Source organism: Eurosta solidaginis, chromosome 4 (assembly GCF_040869045.1).
Source record: "Eurosta solidaginis isolate ZX-2024a chromosome 4, ASM4086904v1, whole genome shotgun sequence".
NCBI lineage: Eukaryota > Metazoa > Arthropoda > Insecta > Diptera > Tephritidae > Eurosta > Eurosta solidaginis.
In genome coordinates, this window is record NC_090322.1 from 50,177,002 (window position 1) to 50,191,319 (window position 14,318).

The following is a 14,318-nucleotide window of genomic DNA, read 5'->3' on the forward strand; positions in this document are numbered from 1 at the left end:
AACATCCTTGTAGATGCTCACTTCCCGGATGGATCGGGGGAGGGAGTACGCGATACAGAGACGGCACATCAGGAAGTACCTGTTGGCCTCATAGACAACGTTTTAGCGGAGAAGAAAATTACATGGGCAATAGATAGCTTCTCTCCATAGAAATCACCGGGAGTGGATGGGTCGGGGGTGCTTTCACCTCTGATTTGGTTGATCACCATAAATGAAATCCTAAGAAAACTTAACGCAGGGGGGTTAAGATCGTGGCGTATGCCGACGACGTGGCGATCTTGGTCTCTGGTCCTTTCCCCTCCGTAATGAACGAAATCATGGAAAGGGCCTTGGCTAAACTCAGCAGGTGGGCACAGGGATGAAGCCTTAGATTAAATTCCTCTTCACGAGGAAGTACAAGCCACCTGCCTTCAGATTACCATTCTTAAATGGCCAGCAGCTAACCCTGTCATCCAGTACCAAGTATCTGGGACTAACAATTGACTGCAAGTTGAAATGGAAAGTATGCATCGAAGAGCGGGTACGGAAGGCCTGCATCGCCTTCTATGCCTGTAAATCAATGTTTGGTAAGAAATGGGGACTCAAGCCAAGCATGATACTTTGAATGTACGAGGCGGTGGTGCGACCGGTGCTTACCTATGGTTCCATAGTCTGGTGGGAAAGCTCTAAGTAAGAGCTACAATCTCACCAGCCTGCAAAAACTCCAGCACACTGCGTGAGTTGCTGCCACAGGGGCCGGACGCACTTGCCCCACAGCTGCTTTAGACCCCATTTTGCACCTGCTTCCGATCGACTTGCATATACTTTGTACATTGTCACAAACCGCACTGAGACTCAGGTAGTCTGGCTGTTGGAAGGATACTCAGCAAGGGCATAGTAGTATCCTAAGAAACTTCCGAATGGTACATGTAGTACCGAGACAGATAACTACCCTCGCAAACTGAAGTTTGAGTACGGTTGTAATACCGCCATTCCAAGCAGGAACGAGTGGAAGAGAAACCCGGGCATAAGGGTCAAACACATCCAAATCTACACAGACGGCTCCAAGATGGAATCGGGGGTGGGCCGGAGTCTTCTCTGAGTCCAAGCAGAAATCCTCGCGATTAGGCAAGCCTGCAAATCACTGGAGGGCTTGAATGTAGCTGGTAAAGCTTGCATCCTGTCGGATAGCCAAGCAGCGATAAAAGCGCTTTCCTCGCCACACATTAACTCAAAATTAGTATGGGCTTGTAAGCGACTCATATCCCAGTTATCCACCAATCTAGAACTACGCGTTATCTGGGTCCCGGGTCATAGGGGGAAAGAGTGTAACGAGAAGGCCGACGAGCTAGCACGCAGGGGCTCATCGGAGATGAACTAGGAAATAACCAGTGTCGAAGTAGGCATACCCTTAGCAGTAGCCAAGGACAAACAAAGTGGAATAACATCACCACCTGTGCAATATCAAAATCCATTTGGCCAAACTATCATGGAAAGAGGACGAAAAGTCTTCTGAACAAATCCAGGGCTAACACACGCAAACTGATAGCAGTCTGCACCGTTCCATTATTTACTATATAGTTTGGCAGCTTAAATTAGGGTTATGTTGCGAAGGCAGTGAAATAGGCAGTCGAATGACATATAATGAAGGAATGGTGTTCGGAGTTTTTTGAAAGTTAAAAAAAAATGATAAAAGTTTTAATATAAATAAAAACATTGTTTTAATAACAACAAAAACGCCTTAAATATTCTATATACATAAATTCGTAAGGATTATCTCACTTTAAAAATTGAGCTAAATAATCTAAAGTTTTTTTGAAACTGAGTCGAGAACTGTGCGTGTGATTGTGCAAACTTTCACCGATCAGCTGTTAGTTGCGTTACTTGGTAGGATTTACAATGCACCGGTCATTGGGCAGAAGGTACGCATGCGGAAAAGATGGGCATTCCGTATAACGACTACTCCAGAAGCTGCAAACATCCAAATTCCAGGGAGACAGTAGAACACTTTATGTGTAAATGCCCGGCTCTAGCTAGAGCCCGGCTAAGGTTCCTTGGAACCCCGTTTCTAGAAGACCTCACAGGGTTATCTGTGATAGCAATCCGAATATTCTTAATTTTACCAACAACTCTGGCTGGTTGTAATACATTGAACATTCGGTAGGTTCTTAGACGAGTTACATGGCATCAAAACGGCTTTAAATAGCTACTTGGGCGACCAGGGTCGCAGTCATTTCACCTACCTACCCTCGGAGGGGTTTTCGAACCAATGCCACTTGGCGACACGGTTTTCAGACACTTTTGTTGTTGTAGGAAAGCACACTACCGCCGTGTCCATTAACCCTAGTAAGATAACGTACGTCTGTGAGACGTACATCGTTTTAATTTTGCTCTGAGTCTCCCACAATCGTAAAGAGAGAACATTCTCATTCTCAGTTTTCTCAGCTACCATTACCAGCTTGTCAGTGGGGGGGGGGGGGGGGGGGGGGGGGGGTGTTTTTCAGTAGTAACTTTTTTGTTTGCTGAAATATATACGATTGTTTTTTAAAAAATACGTCTAATCTAATACGTACTATCTTTTACATGACTACAAATTTTATATGTAATTTTTGCCTAAAACGGTAATTTTAGCTAATCTTTTTTAAGTATAGTTTAAAACAGTTAACTTAAATGATTAAAAAAAAAAACAAAAAAATGTAAGTTTTTTATATCTTTCGGGTCCTTAAACTTGAACACGTCTCTCAGACGCACGTTATGTTTCTAGGGTAAAAAAATAACGTTATCTTTCTAGGGTTATTGAGGAAAAAACAGTACTAGTTTCCAAATATATGATCATTTTATTTTTCATGAGTGCGAATTTAAACACATCCCATTTTAATTGATACTTGGCTAAGATTTTTCATATCCCATCTTTCATTTCTTCCTAATGTAAGCTGGCACAAATTGGGAGCACGTAGGTAGATCAAGTCTCTTTCTTTCTTCGTCATAGGAATTTACTTATTAAATGTCTACTTATTCCAAAGAAGCAATTGTTGTTTATCGTTTGATTGATAGGACAGTCTTCAGATTCCCGAATTTATATCTAGATCTAGGGAAGACAGAGTTCATGACCCATTTGTTAAGGACAATGATATCAATAATATCTATACAAGGCACGATATACCTCCGAGGAGATTAAAGGTGGGCATCTCTTCCAATTTGCGTCGCGTTAATTTGTCAGAATTTGCCTACATGTTTTATGCCAACTACGTACTGGGTATGCAAATTAATGCAAACATTTAATTTGCTCAATATCTTTTTATTGCGAAGTTTCCCATCAGATGGCCTTTAAGTAACTGCTCACCTAAGTTCGGTAATTGCTCTCCACCCCCATAGTTTTTTCTGATATATATGATTTTTTTATCCTTTCTGAGTAATTATTATTTTTTTTAGGTGCCCATCCAAATTAAAAAAAAATATATATATATATTTTATGGATCTAGTTGACCCTAGTTAACATATTTCATTAATCCGATACAACATTTCGGAGCTAAGGAGCTAATGTGATTTAAAAAAAACGGCATTCAAGCACGGATCGTATGCTACTATTCGGCCACTGCATAAAAAAAAAAAATAAATGTAAGGCGCGATAACCTCCGAAGAGATCTAAGGCCGAGCTTCTCTTCCAATTTGCGTCGTGCTCCTCTTGATTTTTCCCTACAAATTGGCCGGACGGGACCTACATGTTTTATGCCGACTCCGAACGGCATCTGCAAGGCAGATGAGTTTTCACTGAGAGCTTTTCATGGCAGAAATACAATCGGAGCGCTTGCCAGACACTGCCGAGGGGCGACCCCGCTTAGAAAAATTTTCTTCTAATTGAAAAATCTTATTTCTAAAATTTTGATGTTGCTTTGCCCGGGAGTTGAACCCAGGGCATACGGTGTGATAGGCGGAGCACGCTACCATCACACCACGGTGGCCACTGCATACGCCGCCAATTATTAAGCAAAACTTCAGATAAGTTAAAAAATTTAGACCTCAAAATATAAAACCACTTTCTTCCTCAAACAACTCCAAGAGTCGATATGTATCTTTTTTTATTCTAAACAAGTTTTTTCTGCAAATGAGAAGTTAAAATATATTAATAAAGTTGTGTTGCATTATCCTTTAAAATATCATTCACTAGCACAATGACTTGGCTTTTGAAATGGCGTAATTGAGGATTGGTCATTTCATATAGATCGGGCAATAAACTTAGTAGAAACTGTTTCGTAGAATCACTCGTATCATCTAATTCATAATAAATTGAATCAGTTTCATCTTCCGTAATAATAGCGGAATTAGTTTGATATCGATTATCAATACTTTTTCCATATATAGTTTTGACGACTTTCTTCCCGCTTTTGTCCGATTTCTTTGCTGCTGCAGCATCCATTGCGCTTTTTAAAAATGGTAGTATAAATTTTAGATATGGATATAAGTAGTAATCGGTGACGACTTCGCCCGCTTCTTTTTGCTTTTCTTTTCTCGCCAATACTGTTCGAATACAATACCATTTTCTCTGCAGTGCTTGATCTAGAATGTTTAGAGAAAAATCAAAAAGAAATATAAAATAATTGTACATAGGTGAAATGTGGCACAAAAAGAAGTACCAGGGGGTCCATTTAATATAAACGAAAATTTCAAATCATGGCTCAATTATATGGTTGGCTTATCTCATCAGCTGATTTTCAATATGTTGTTGCCGTAGAGATGAGCCAACCATATAGTTGAACCATGTTTCAAATAAAGCACGCAATATAAAAGAAGAATTGCCTTAAATTGACACCCTCCCATTCCATATCAATCTCAGCCAAATTTTCTTTTTTTATATATCAAAAAGCACATATCTCATTTATTGAAAAAGTTTTATAGCACATACAATTATTTAAGGGGAAAAGCCAAAACTAGTATATAAGTTATTAAATGTATTATTACTTAAATCTATGCTGCATTGATTCCAGTAGTGGAGGTTTGCTCGGTAACGACAATCTCAGACCGTGTAGTTTTTGGCACATTTTTGTGAAAATTGTAGTGAATGGAAAAAAAAACCTCGTATATAGTGAAATAAAGTAATAAATAGTTAGAAAAATTACTTAATAGCAAAGAAATTAGAAGCATAAAAAACCGCCAACAGATGGAATAGTGGAAAACAGTAAATCATCAAGGATAGGTAATTCACCACTGGGCCAATTTTAACGCTAGAAATACCTGTTTTAATATAGTAATCACATATTGACTATTTTGTTGATCGTAAATTAACTTTTCTCTGTGGAGTTTTAAATAAAACACCGCGTTTTTATACTCAGATGAGCAGAGCTCACAGAGTATATTAACTTTGTCGGCATAAACTAATCGAGATAGATATAGACTTCTATATATCAAAATGATCTGGGCGAAAAAAGAAAATCATTTAGACATGTCCGTCCGTCTGTCCGTAAACACGATAAATTGAGTAAATTTCGAGGTATCTTAATGAAATTTTGTATGTAAGTTCCTGGGCACTCATCTCCGCTCGCTATGTAAAATGAACAATATCGTACTATAACCACGCCCACTTTTTCGATATGGAAAAATTTCAAAAACCGAAAAAGTGCGATAATTCATTACCAAAGACGGATAAAGGGAACTTGGTAGTTGGGTTGACCTTATGATGCAGAATAGAAAACCGCCCTCTTTTAAAAGAAGGTAATTTAAAAGTTTTGCAAGCTGCTATTTGGCAGCTGAGTATGTAATGTTCGGTTACACCCTTCCTTACTTGTTTTCATAATCTTTAAGATCCTGGCAAAGTTGAAATAGTCATAACCATATTTTTACTTAACCATATCTATTGGCATCGGTTGTTGGTACCTTAACAAAGAGGATAAAAATAATAAGAGCCACCAGTCTGCTACGAGTGGCGAGTACCTCGCTGGAAATTAAAAAAATTATGCCTAATGTTTTCTAAGAGGGATATTTTTAATTGTCTCGCGGTTTTCCATGCCGTGTAGGCACCTTGTGCAACTGTGATTTTTGAAAGAGAATTAATTAATTAATTAAATACAGTCGGAAAAATAAACACAAATACGCCACGAAATGTATAGAACACATTTTATGCACATCTCGCCAAAAAAAAAAAAAAAAAAAAACAGCGACTACTTCGAAGAAAACAGTTAGCAAATGGCTACAGGTAACGATTGACGCCTCTTATTATATTTATCTTCTTTGGCCTTAATTTAAATTTCATATAAAAGAAAATGTAAAAAATAGCTTACTAATTCCACAAATAATAAGTTACTTGATCAAAACGTATCCAAAACCAAAAATAAAATACCCAAAAACTGAATAAATTCACCAACTTAAATATTTATAAGTTATGGATATGACGATAAACCAAAAACAATTGGTTATGGCTAGGACATTATGGTAAGTCACCATTGACCATAAGACCACGTTAACACATGCCCTAATCTACAATAAATCAACAATAGATGATCTACGCGTTTACAAATGTTCCATTCCTAGGAACTAGATTATTTTCATAAAATTTTCACGTTTTTCTTTTATTTTGTACTTCCAATTAGAGGTTACCCTCTAAAGGTGGAACTTGTTATGTGAAACATTTTTTTAATATTTGATCGTAATAACCGATTATCGAAATAAAAATGTATATGGGAAACCCAGTTATATAATTAACGATTATGAGTTAAGTACGAACAACAACAGTTAAGTACGAAAACGAAGATAATCTCGTGATATGTAAACTAGGTCTAAGGTTGCTTGGATCAGCTGTTTTGTATGAATATGACAACTTTGCCAAGCCTTAGGCAGGTAATTGGCGATTTTCTATACTTTTACGTAGGGATGAAACGATTCTAGTAATACAAGTAGGTTTCGCTACTTTAGGTCCGATACCACCAACGAGTTTTCATACTTATCCCGAAATTTTTGGACGAGCTCAGCAGTAAACTTCTATTATACATAAATTATGTATTACAAAAAAGTACCGAAGCAAAAATCGATAATTTCGGTCCTTAGTAGGTATCGCTACTTTTTGCAATGCTACTTGCCACAAATCACACACAGAAGATTGTGCATTGACGAGTTCAAAATTGCTTCGTTCTGCGCATCTACGTCACACTTGACTTCTTGAGCGATGAAAGAAAGAGAGAAAAAAACAAGAGCTAAAGGAAAATGACGTAAAAATTACCAATAAAGAACAGCTGATCTTTTGTTCATATGCGCAATGCGCAATCTTATGTGCGTGATTTGTGAGAAGCTTGCGCCCATTGTAAATTTTACCAAGTAGCGCAACTAACAGCTGATCGGTGAAAATTCGCACATTCACACGCACAGTTCACGACTCAGTTTCAAAACAAAACTTTAGATTATTTAATTCAAATTTTAAAGTGGGATAATCCTTACAAATTTATGTATACAGAATATATATGGCGTTTTTGTTGTTATTAAAACAATAGTTTTATTTATATTAAAGCTTTTATCATTTTTTTTTTAACTTTGAAAAATCTGCGAACACCACTCCTTCATTATATGACATTCGACTGCCTAGTCCAATGCCTTCCACTCTATTCGCAACATAACCTCTACTTAAGCTGCCAAACTATATAGTAAACAATGCTTGCGCCATTGTGAATCAAACTAAGTGTGATATCTTTTGAATAGACGTCAAAATTTCAAAGTGATTGGATCATCTGATTTGTAATTGACTATCGCTGTCACATTCTGTGTTTCTTTCTATCACCCGATGAAGATAGGCGGCCCTATGCGTCGCCATATTGAACCCCCTGTCAAAACGTTCAAAAGTAGCCATATTGAACATCATGTCAGGCAGTTGACAGATAAGATATCACACTTACTTTGATTCACAATGGCTTGCGCATTGCGTGTGTAAACATTAGATCAGCTGTTTTTTATGACGTATGAATTGCCTCTTTTCCTTTAGCTCTTTTTTTTATTCGCTCAAGAGTCAACTATGCCGTACATGAGCAGAGCGAAGCAATTTTGAACTCGTGAATGTGCGATCTGGGTAGGTGATTTGTGAGTTGCAAGTACAGGTATCGACACTTTCATGGAATCGTATCATCCCATTTCTATTACGCCTCTTATAAATAGTAAGAAAAAATAGTAAACTACAAAAAATGTAGCTAAAGTATTAGAAGGAATTAAAAAATAAATAAACAAAAAAAACAATAATAAATAAATAAAAAAAATTTATAGAATATTTCCGAGATCTAATTGACTTTCTACCGGATTTGGGTAAATTTTAAAACTATTTGCATTTTAATAATTTAAAGGCACATAAGCTAATTATGATTTTTGGCACATTCATCAAAACTTTTACCAAATATTTAGTAAAAATGCACAATTAATACTGTTATTTTAATAAAAGGACTTTTTCGTTAAGAGCATCAATCACATCGCTTTCTTTTTTAATTTCTTCGTACTAGCAACCAGTGTTAATATTTGAATAAGGCAGTCTCAAACTTGTCTGTTACTCTCAACAAGACCTCTCTTGCTCTAAGATGTCCTCCACAATCAAAAGAACATTACTCTTAAAATGCCGTAATTGTGATTTTGTCATTTCATTCAGATCTGGCAATAGGCTCATTAAAAACTGTCTTTTTGGATCGCACTCTTCAACAGTTTGTAAAAGTTTTCGTTTGTAAGAATTAACGGTAGATGATGAAGCATAGTCTATAGTGGGTGTTGTAGGTCTGTTACCAAAATCATAATCTCGACTCATTTCGTTTAGTTCTCGCTCAAAGTTTACATCATCTTCTGCTACGAATTCATCTTTGTCTGAGCTTTCTGACCACTGTATCTTTGGTTTCGTATCCATCAGCATTGCATCAATATCTTCTTCGTAGTAATCGTTATTATCATCGGTTTCTTGTATAGCATTGTCATCTTCCAAACTATGATTTGAAAATGTTTCATATTTGTTTTGACCATCTTCATCATTTTTGTGTTCTTTGTTTAAATATTTTTTCGGGGATTTGTTCATGTAGTCTTTCCAATATGGGTTTTTCAAATGTGGTATTAAAAATTTTAGATATTTATATAAGTAGTACTCGTTGTTTTCGTAGTCGCCCGCATCTCTCCTTTTTAGTTTTCTCAAAAAGACTGTACGAAAATTTTGCCATTTCCTCTGCAGAATTCTTGCTAAAATATTAAAAAAAAAACAAATAGGAGATTATTTTATCGAGTAGAAAAAATATGTTAAAAGAAGCGCGCCCAACATTTTAGGCTCTTAAAATTTAAGAATTGCAAGAATTACCGTGTTTAAAAATTACTGTGTTTAGAGAAATGCATACATTTTAACAGGCAGTCGAGAAAACGGCCCAAGACTATCTTATAGCGTTTTCTTTTCTGGCAAAAGTGTTACGCTTTTTGTACGCCGCGCAAGGAATGTAAATATATTTTGTTCTGTTCTAAAAAGCAGGTAACGCCTTTACGGGGTATTCCGTTCTTTTGTGAAAATTGTTGCCTGCTCGCAACGCAAAAGCGTTACACTTTTACCCTGCATAAAATGGCGGTGTGGCAGTGCAACTCTGCTAAACTAGCTGATCGTGACAATTTATTTTCGTAACTTCACATATTTTTAGGCGAAGAAAATGCAGGCTAGCCATTTCTGTTCTTTACATGCACTATAAATGTTCAAAATTTTCTGGGGTAGGAGTAACTCTATTAAGGCTTTACCATTTACATAGGCAACAATTTGTTTCAGAAAAGAAAACGCTATTAGTATATATATTTCTTCTGTACGTGCGTTTTTGACTGAACTCCTCCTAACCGACTGGACTGAATTTGATCAAATATTGTGTGTGTGTGTGTTGAAAGGAATTTGATGATGGCATAGATTCACAAGTTGGTCCGCTTTCCTTCTTATCTTTCTGGGAAGGGATCCAGGGACCGACCTATTACAAAAAATAATAATTTAGCGGAGTGGGGCCGCCGTCTTATTCTGCTTCCATAGGCGGGTTCTGATAAAAATACTTTTTTAGCCAGAGCATCATCTTTCATTCGCATATCATGCCCTGGTCAGCGTAGCCGCTGTGTTTCAATTCGCTGCACTATGTCTTTCAAAGAACTTTTCTCTCGAACACTGCCAGGCCTCGTCCAAAGTAGCATTTATTGGCAGGAGTGATTCTTCGCTGAATTTCAAAGATGATGTTTTGACCAAGTCAATATTTGAGAAACTTTTGATTCCGAAAAGTGAACCAAGGACCAACCTATTAAAATAAAAAGGAAAAATGTTGCGATTTGCTTGAGATTTGTCTATCTATTTGATGTTTGAGACACTTTTCTTTACGGGAAGTGGAACAGTGGCCGACTTAATCCAACAAATTTCCGAATTGCTTGAAATTTGGTTACGGGGTACTTTCTTGACTAGATAAACGACAAATTTTTCTTTACGGGAAGTGGACCAGTGGCCGACCTATTCGAAAAACTTATTTGTGGTGCGATTTTCTTAAAATTTAATATAGGAGTTCCTCTTCGACAAGTTTAATATTTGGGACCCATTCTTTCCGGCCCGCCAATTTGTGGGTAAAAATTAAAAAGGAGCACGACACAAATTGGAAGAGAAGATCTGCCCTGTATTAATTTTTTTATTCTTTCCGGCTAGTGGACTAGGGTCGAAGATTTGCTGGAATTTATTAATTAGGCACGTAAATATATGAAGAAGGTAAATATTATATATAAAAACGTATGCAAAATCTGTTGGTAACTTTATAACTCAAGGTGGTAGATGTTTTGTAAGTGGATTTTATATCGATATATTAACGAATTTCTGAGATATAGACGCAAATGTAGAGCACGCTTGCCCTAGAATGTGTTTTCAAAATATGGTTACCAAATTTGATGTGTTAGTGAGGATTTCAACAATGCGATGGTTAAAAGAAAGAGCGAGAGAAAAAGTGAGTTTTACGAAAATCCATAGGTAGAGAAAAAGGAGATAGAAGTGCTTACTGGAGAGGGGGAGAAAGTTAGGGTAGAGGAAGAAAAATAGATAAGGTGAGGTAAGTAAATAAAGTGGAGGTGGGAAATGAAAATAAGAATAGAGAATAGGAAGTAAAAGAAGGGAAGTAGATGAAGAAAAATAGAGGAAGGTTGAGGAAATAAAGTGAGAGTAGAGGCCATTGTGGATAAAACAAGTGTGACAGCTTCTGCATAGACGTCAAAATTACAAATAGAATAGATCACCTGATTTTTATTTGACTATCGCTTTCTCATTCTGTATCTCTTTCTATCAACCGCTGAAGATAACTGGCCCCATGGCAGAACGATACGAGGTGGCAGCATGGTGACATACCTACAAACATAAATAAAAATGCATGTACTTTGTTTTTATAAATTCGATGGACAAATGTCAAGATCGTACTGCGCCGGAAGTTGATGTATCAAATCAAATAAAACAAGTAAGGACGGGACTGTCTTCGGCTGTGCCGAAGACTTCATACCTTTCATGAATGGGGCTGAACAATAATCTTATCCCGTTCGTAATCTCCAAATAATGGGATGTATAAGATAAGAAATATATAGTGAACAGATAGATGTACATACCTAAACGATTGTTAAGATATATATAAAATAAAAAATGGCAAAAAACCCCCTTATCTGATCAGTTGTATGGGATATATATTATATATAGCTCCCATCGAAATGATTTTTACAGGAAATCTTCTATGATATATTAGAATATATATCACCAAGTTTCACGTTTTTATATTGGAAATTAAGGGAGAAATTGCCAAAAATGTTTCTATCTGAATAATCGGTTGTTTGGGATATATACTATATATAGCTCCGATCAAAGTGAGTTTTTCAGGATATCTTCTATGATATATTAGAATCTATATCACCGAGTTTCACGTTTATACTTTCTAAATTGCGGCAGGAATGACCAAAATCTTCTTATCTGAACGATCGGTTGTATGGGATAGGTATATACTATATATATATAGCTCCGATCAAAGTGAGTTTTGCAGGAAATCGTCTATGATATATTAGAATAAATGTCACCAAGTTTAACGTTTTTATATTGGAAATTAAAGGAGAAATTGCCAAAAATCTTTCTACCTGAACGATCGGTTGTATGGGATATATCCTATATATAGCTTCGATCAAAGTGATTTTTTCAGAAAATCTTCTATGATATATTAAAATATATATCACCGAGTTTCATGTTTATACTTTCTAAATTAAGGGAGAAATGGCTAAAAATCTTTCGATCTGAGCGATCGGTTGTATGGGATATAACTATATATAGCTCCGATCAAAGTGATTTTTTCAGAAAATCTTCTATGATATATTAAAATATATATCACCGAGTTTCATGTTTATACTTTCTAAATTAAGGGAGAAATGGCTAAAAATCTTTCTATCTGAACGATCGGTTGTATGGGATATATATTATATATAGCTCCGATCGAAATGATTTGTTCATGAAATGTTCTATGATATATTAGAATATATATCACCAAGTTTCACGTTTTTATATTGGAAATTAAGGGAGAAATTGCCAAAAATCTTTCTACCTGAACGATCGGTTGTATGGGATATATACTATTTATAGCTTCGATCAAAGTGATTTTTTCAGAAAATCTTCTATGATATTGTAACGAATTTACTTGCAAATCCTCTTATTTGCAATCCTCTGCTAAGTTCGAATCACTAAATTGTTGAATAAATAACTCCACTATTCAATAATGCAAAATGGCCCTTATTAAAGTACTTCACAATAAATAACACTACTATTGCTCGCCAGATAGCGTCTTAAATTAAACTGATTGTCATGCCTCTACTGTTGCTGCCTTTTATACTCTGTGATTTCTCGCTCGCATATTTCTAGGCGCTTCTATTTCCAGAACTTACTACTTAGTTATCAGCTATAAATTTCTCAGCTATAACTACAGATGCACAATTTTTATAGCTTCTCTCATAGCCCATGCGCGTGTTTGTGTGAGTAATACTTGCACAAATATTGCATACTTTCTGGTGACAACTCAGATAAGATATATGCATGTGTTTGTGCATTGCCGCTCCGCTGCTCGTATACGTACATGGTACATATATGTAGACGCAGTTATTGTTTCGTTTATGTAGATACATAATGATTGAATTATTGATGTGCATTCACGTCACTCGTTAGCATCGGCTTAGAGACGATAGCATCGCTCAGTGCTGCTAACATTCGTTACACTGCCCTCCACCTAAGTCTGATCGTCCCGATCAGACAAATCTCTCGATCTAGACGCGGCTAGCATCGCCAAATGTACCACTCTTCTACTCCGTGGTTTCTCAATGCTTTGTATGCGGTAGATGGTATCACTGATCTTCTTCACAACCTTGTATGGGCCTTCCCAACTGCAGCGAAATTTGGATGGAACACCTTTCCGGCGGTGAGGGTTGTATAACAGTACCAAATCTCCCTCCCGGAAACCTTCCAAATTATCTTCCTTGTCGTACCTGTGTTTCATCTTAATACTCATTATCCTGGATCGTTCCCTCGCACTCTGTTGCTTGGCCAATGAACTATTTCGTAGAGCTTGCGCTTGACGGATTGGCTTCGCATAATCAGTATCGTTCCCCCGTTTCACAACAGTAGTGCGCTCCGGCTTGAACTTGCCCTCGCATTCTTTCTCGGAAATTCGTAACTTCGTTTTCCTGCGTCTTTTAGGTTTTGTCAATGCCAGTGTTTCTCTCGCAGGTACTTTTGATTTTGCTTTATTTGGCCCTTTCATTTCATCAACCTTTACCTTTGACTTTCGTGGCCTTTGTCGACTTTTCTCCACCAGTACTCGATTACAGCTGAAACCTTTTTCCAAACTGAAGTTAATTGGCACATCCTGGTTCTTATAATGCATCGCCCTTTTCTGCATATCGATCTTGATGTCATGGTCAACCAAGAAATCCACTCTCAATATAACTTCATCGACAATCTCCGCCACAAGGAATTTGTGTAAAACCATGACCTTCCCAATTAAGACTTCACATATTACTTCTCCCTGGACTTGATTATACTCGCCAGTGACCGTACGCAGCCTTGCTCCAGGTAACCGCTTTACTTTCCTGTTAACCAAATCAGATCGGATCAAGGAATGAGATGCGCCCGTATCTACAGTCAGTACACGCTCCTTGCCATCCACATTCCCTCTGACGGTAAGACTGCTTGATTTCCTTCCAATTTGCGACACAGATATCACAGGACATTCAATAGCCGGGTCTAGCTCTCTACCTCTTACTCGCTCTTGCTCATCTCCTCCAGCTTTGCGTTTATGGCCACCCACATTGTTGGAACTATTAGGACCAAGATC

General features: G+C 37.1%; 1 protein-coding gene across 2 annotated transcripts in view; it reads right to left on the reverse strand.

Moving 5' to 3' along the window:
* Positions 1-4,022: 4,022 nt before the first annotated feature.
* LOC137249715 (transcription factor Adf-1-like) overlaps positions 4,023-14,318 on the reverse strand; it is a 59,709-nt gene continuing 49,413 nt past the window's right edge. Inside the window, exons 2-3 of one of the 2 annotated variants that reach the window (XR_010952491.1) lie at positions 4,939-9,162; positions 4,023-4,536 (exon numbers count right to left, since the gene is read on the reverse strand). Coding sequence is in view for 1 of the 2 variants with exons in the window: in XM_067781492.1 (XP_067637593.1) it covers positions 8,498-9,162 (665 nt within the window). In the remaining variant the exon portion in view is untranslated. Of the gene's footprint in view, positions 4,537-4,818; positions 9,163-14,318 lie in introns of those variants that run through there. The other variant, XM_067781492.1, reaches the window with a different exon arrangement.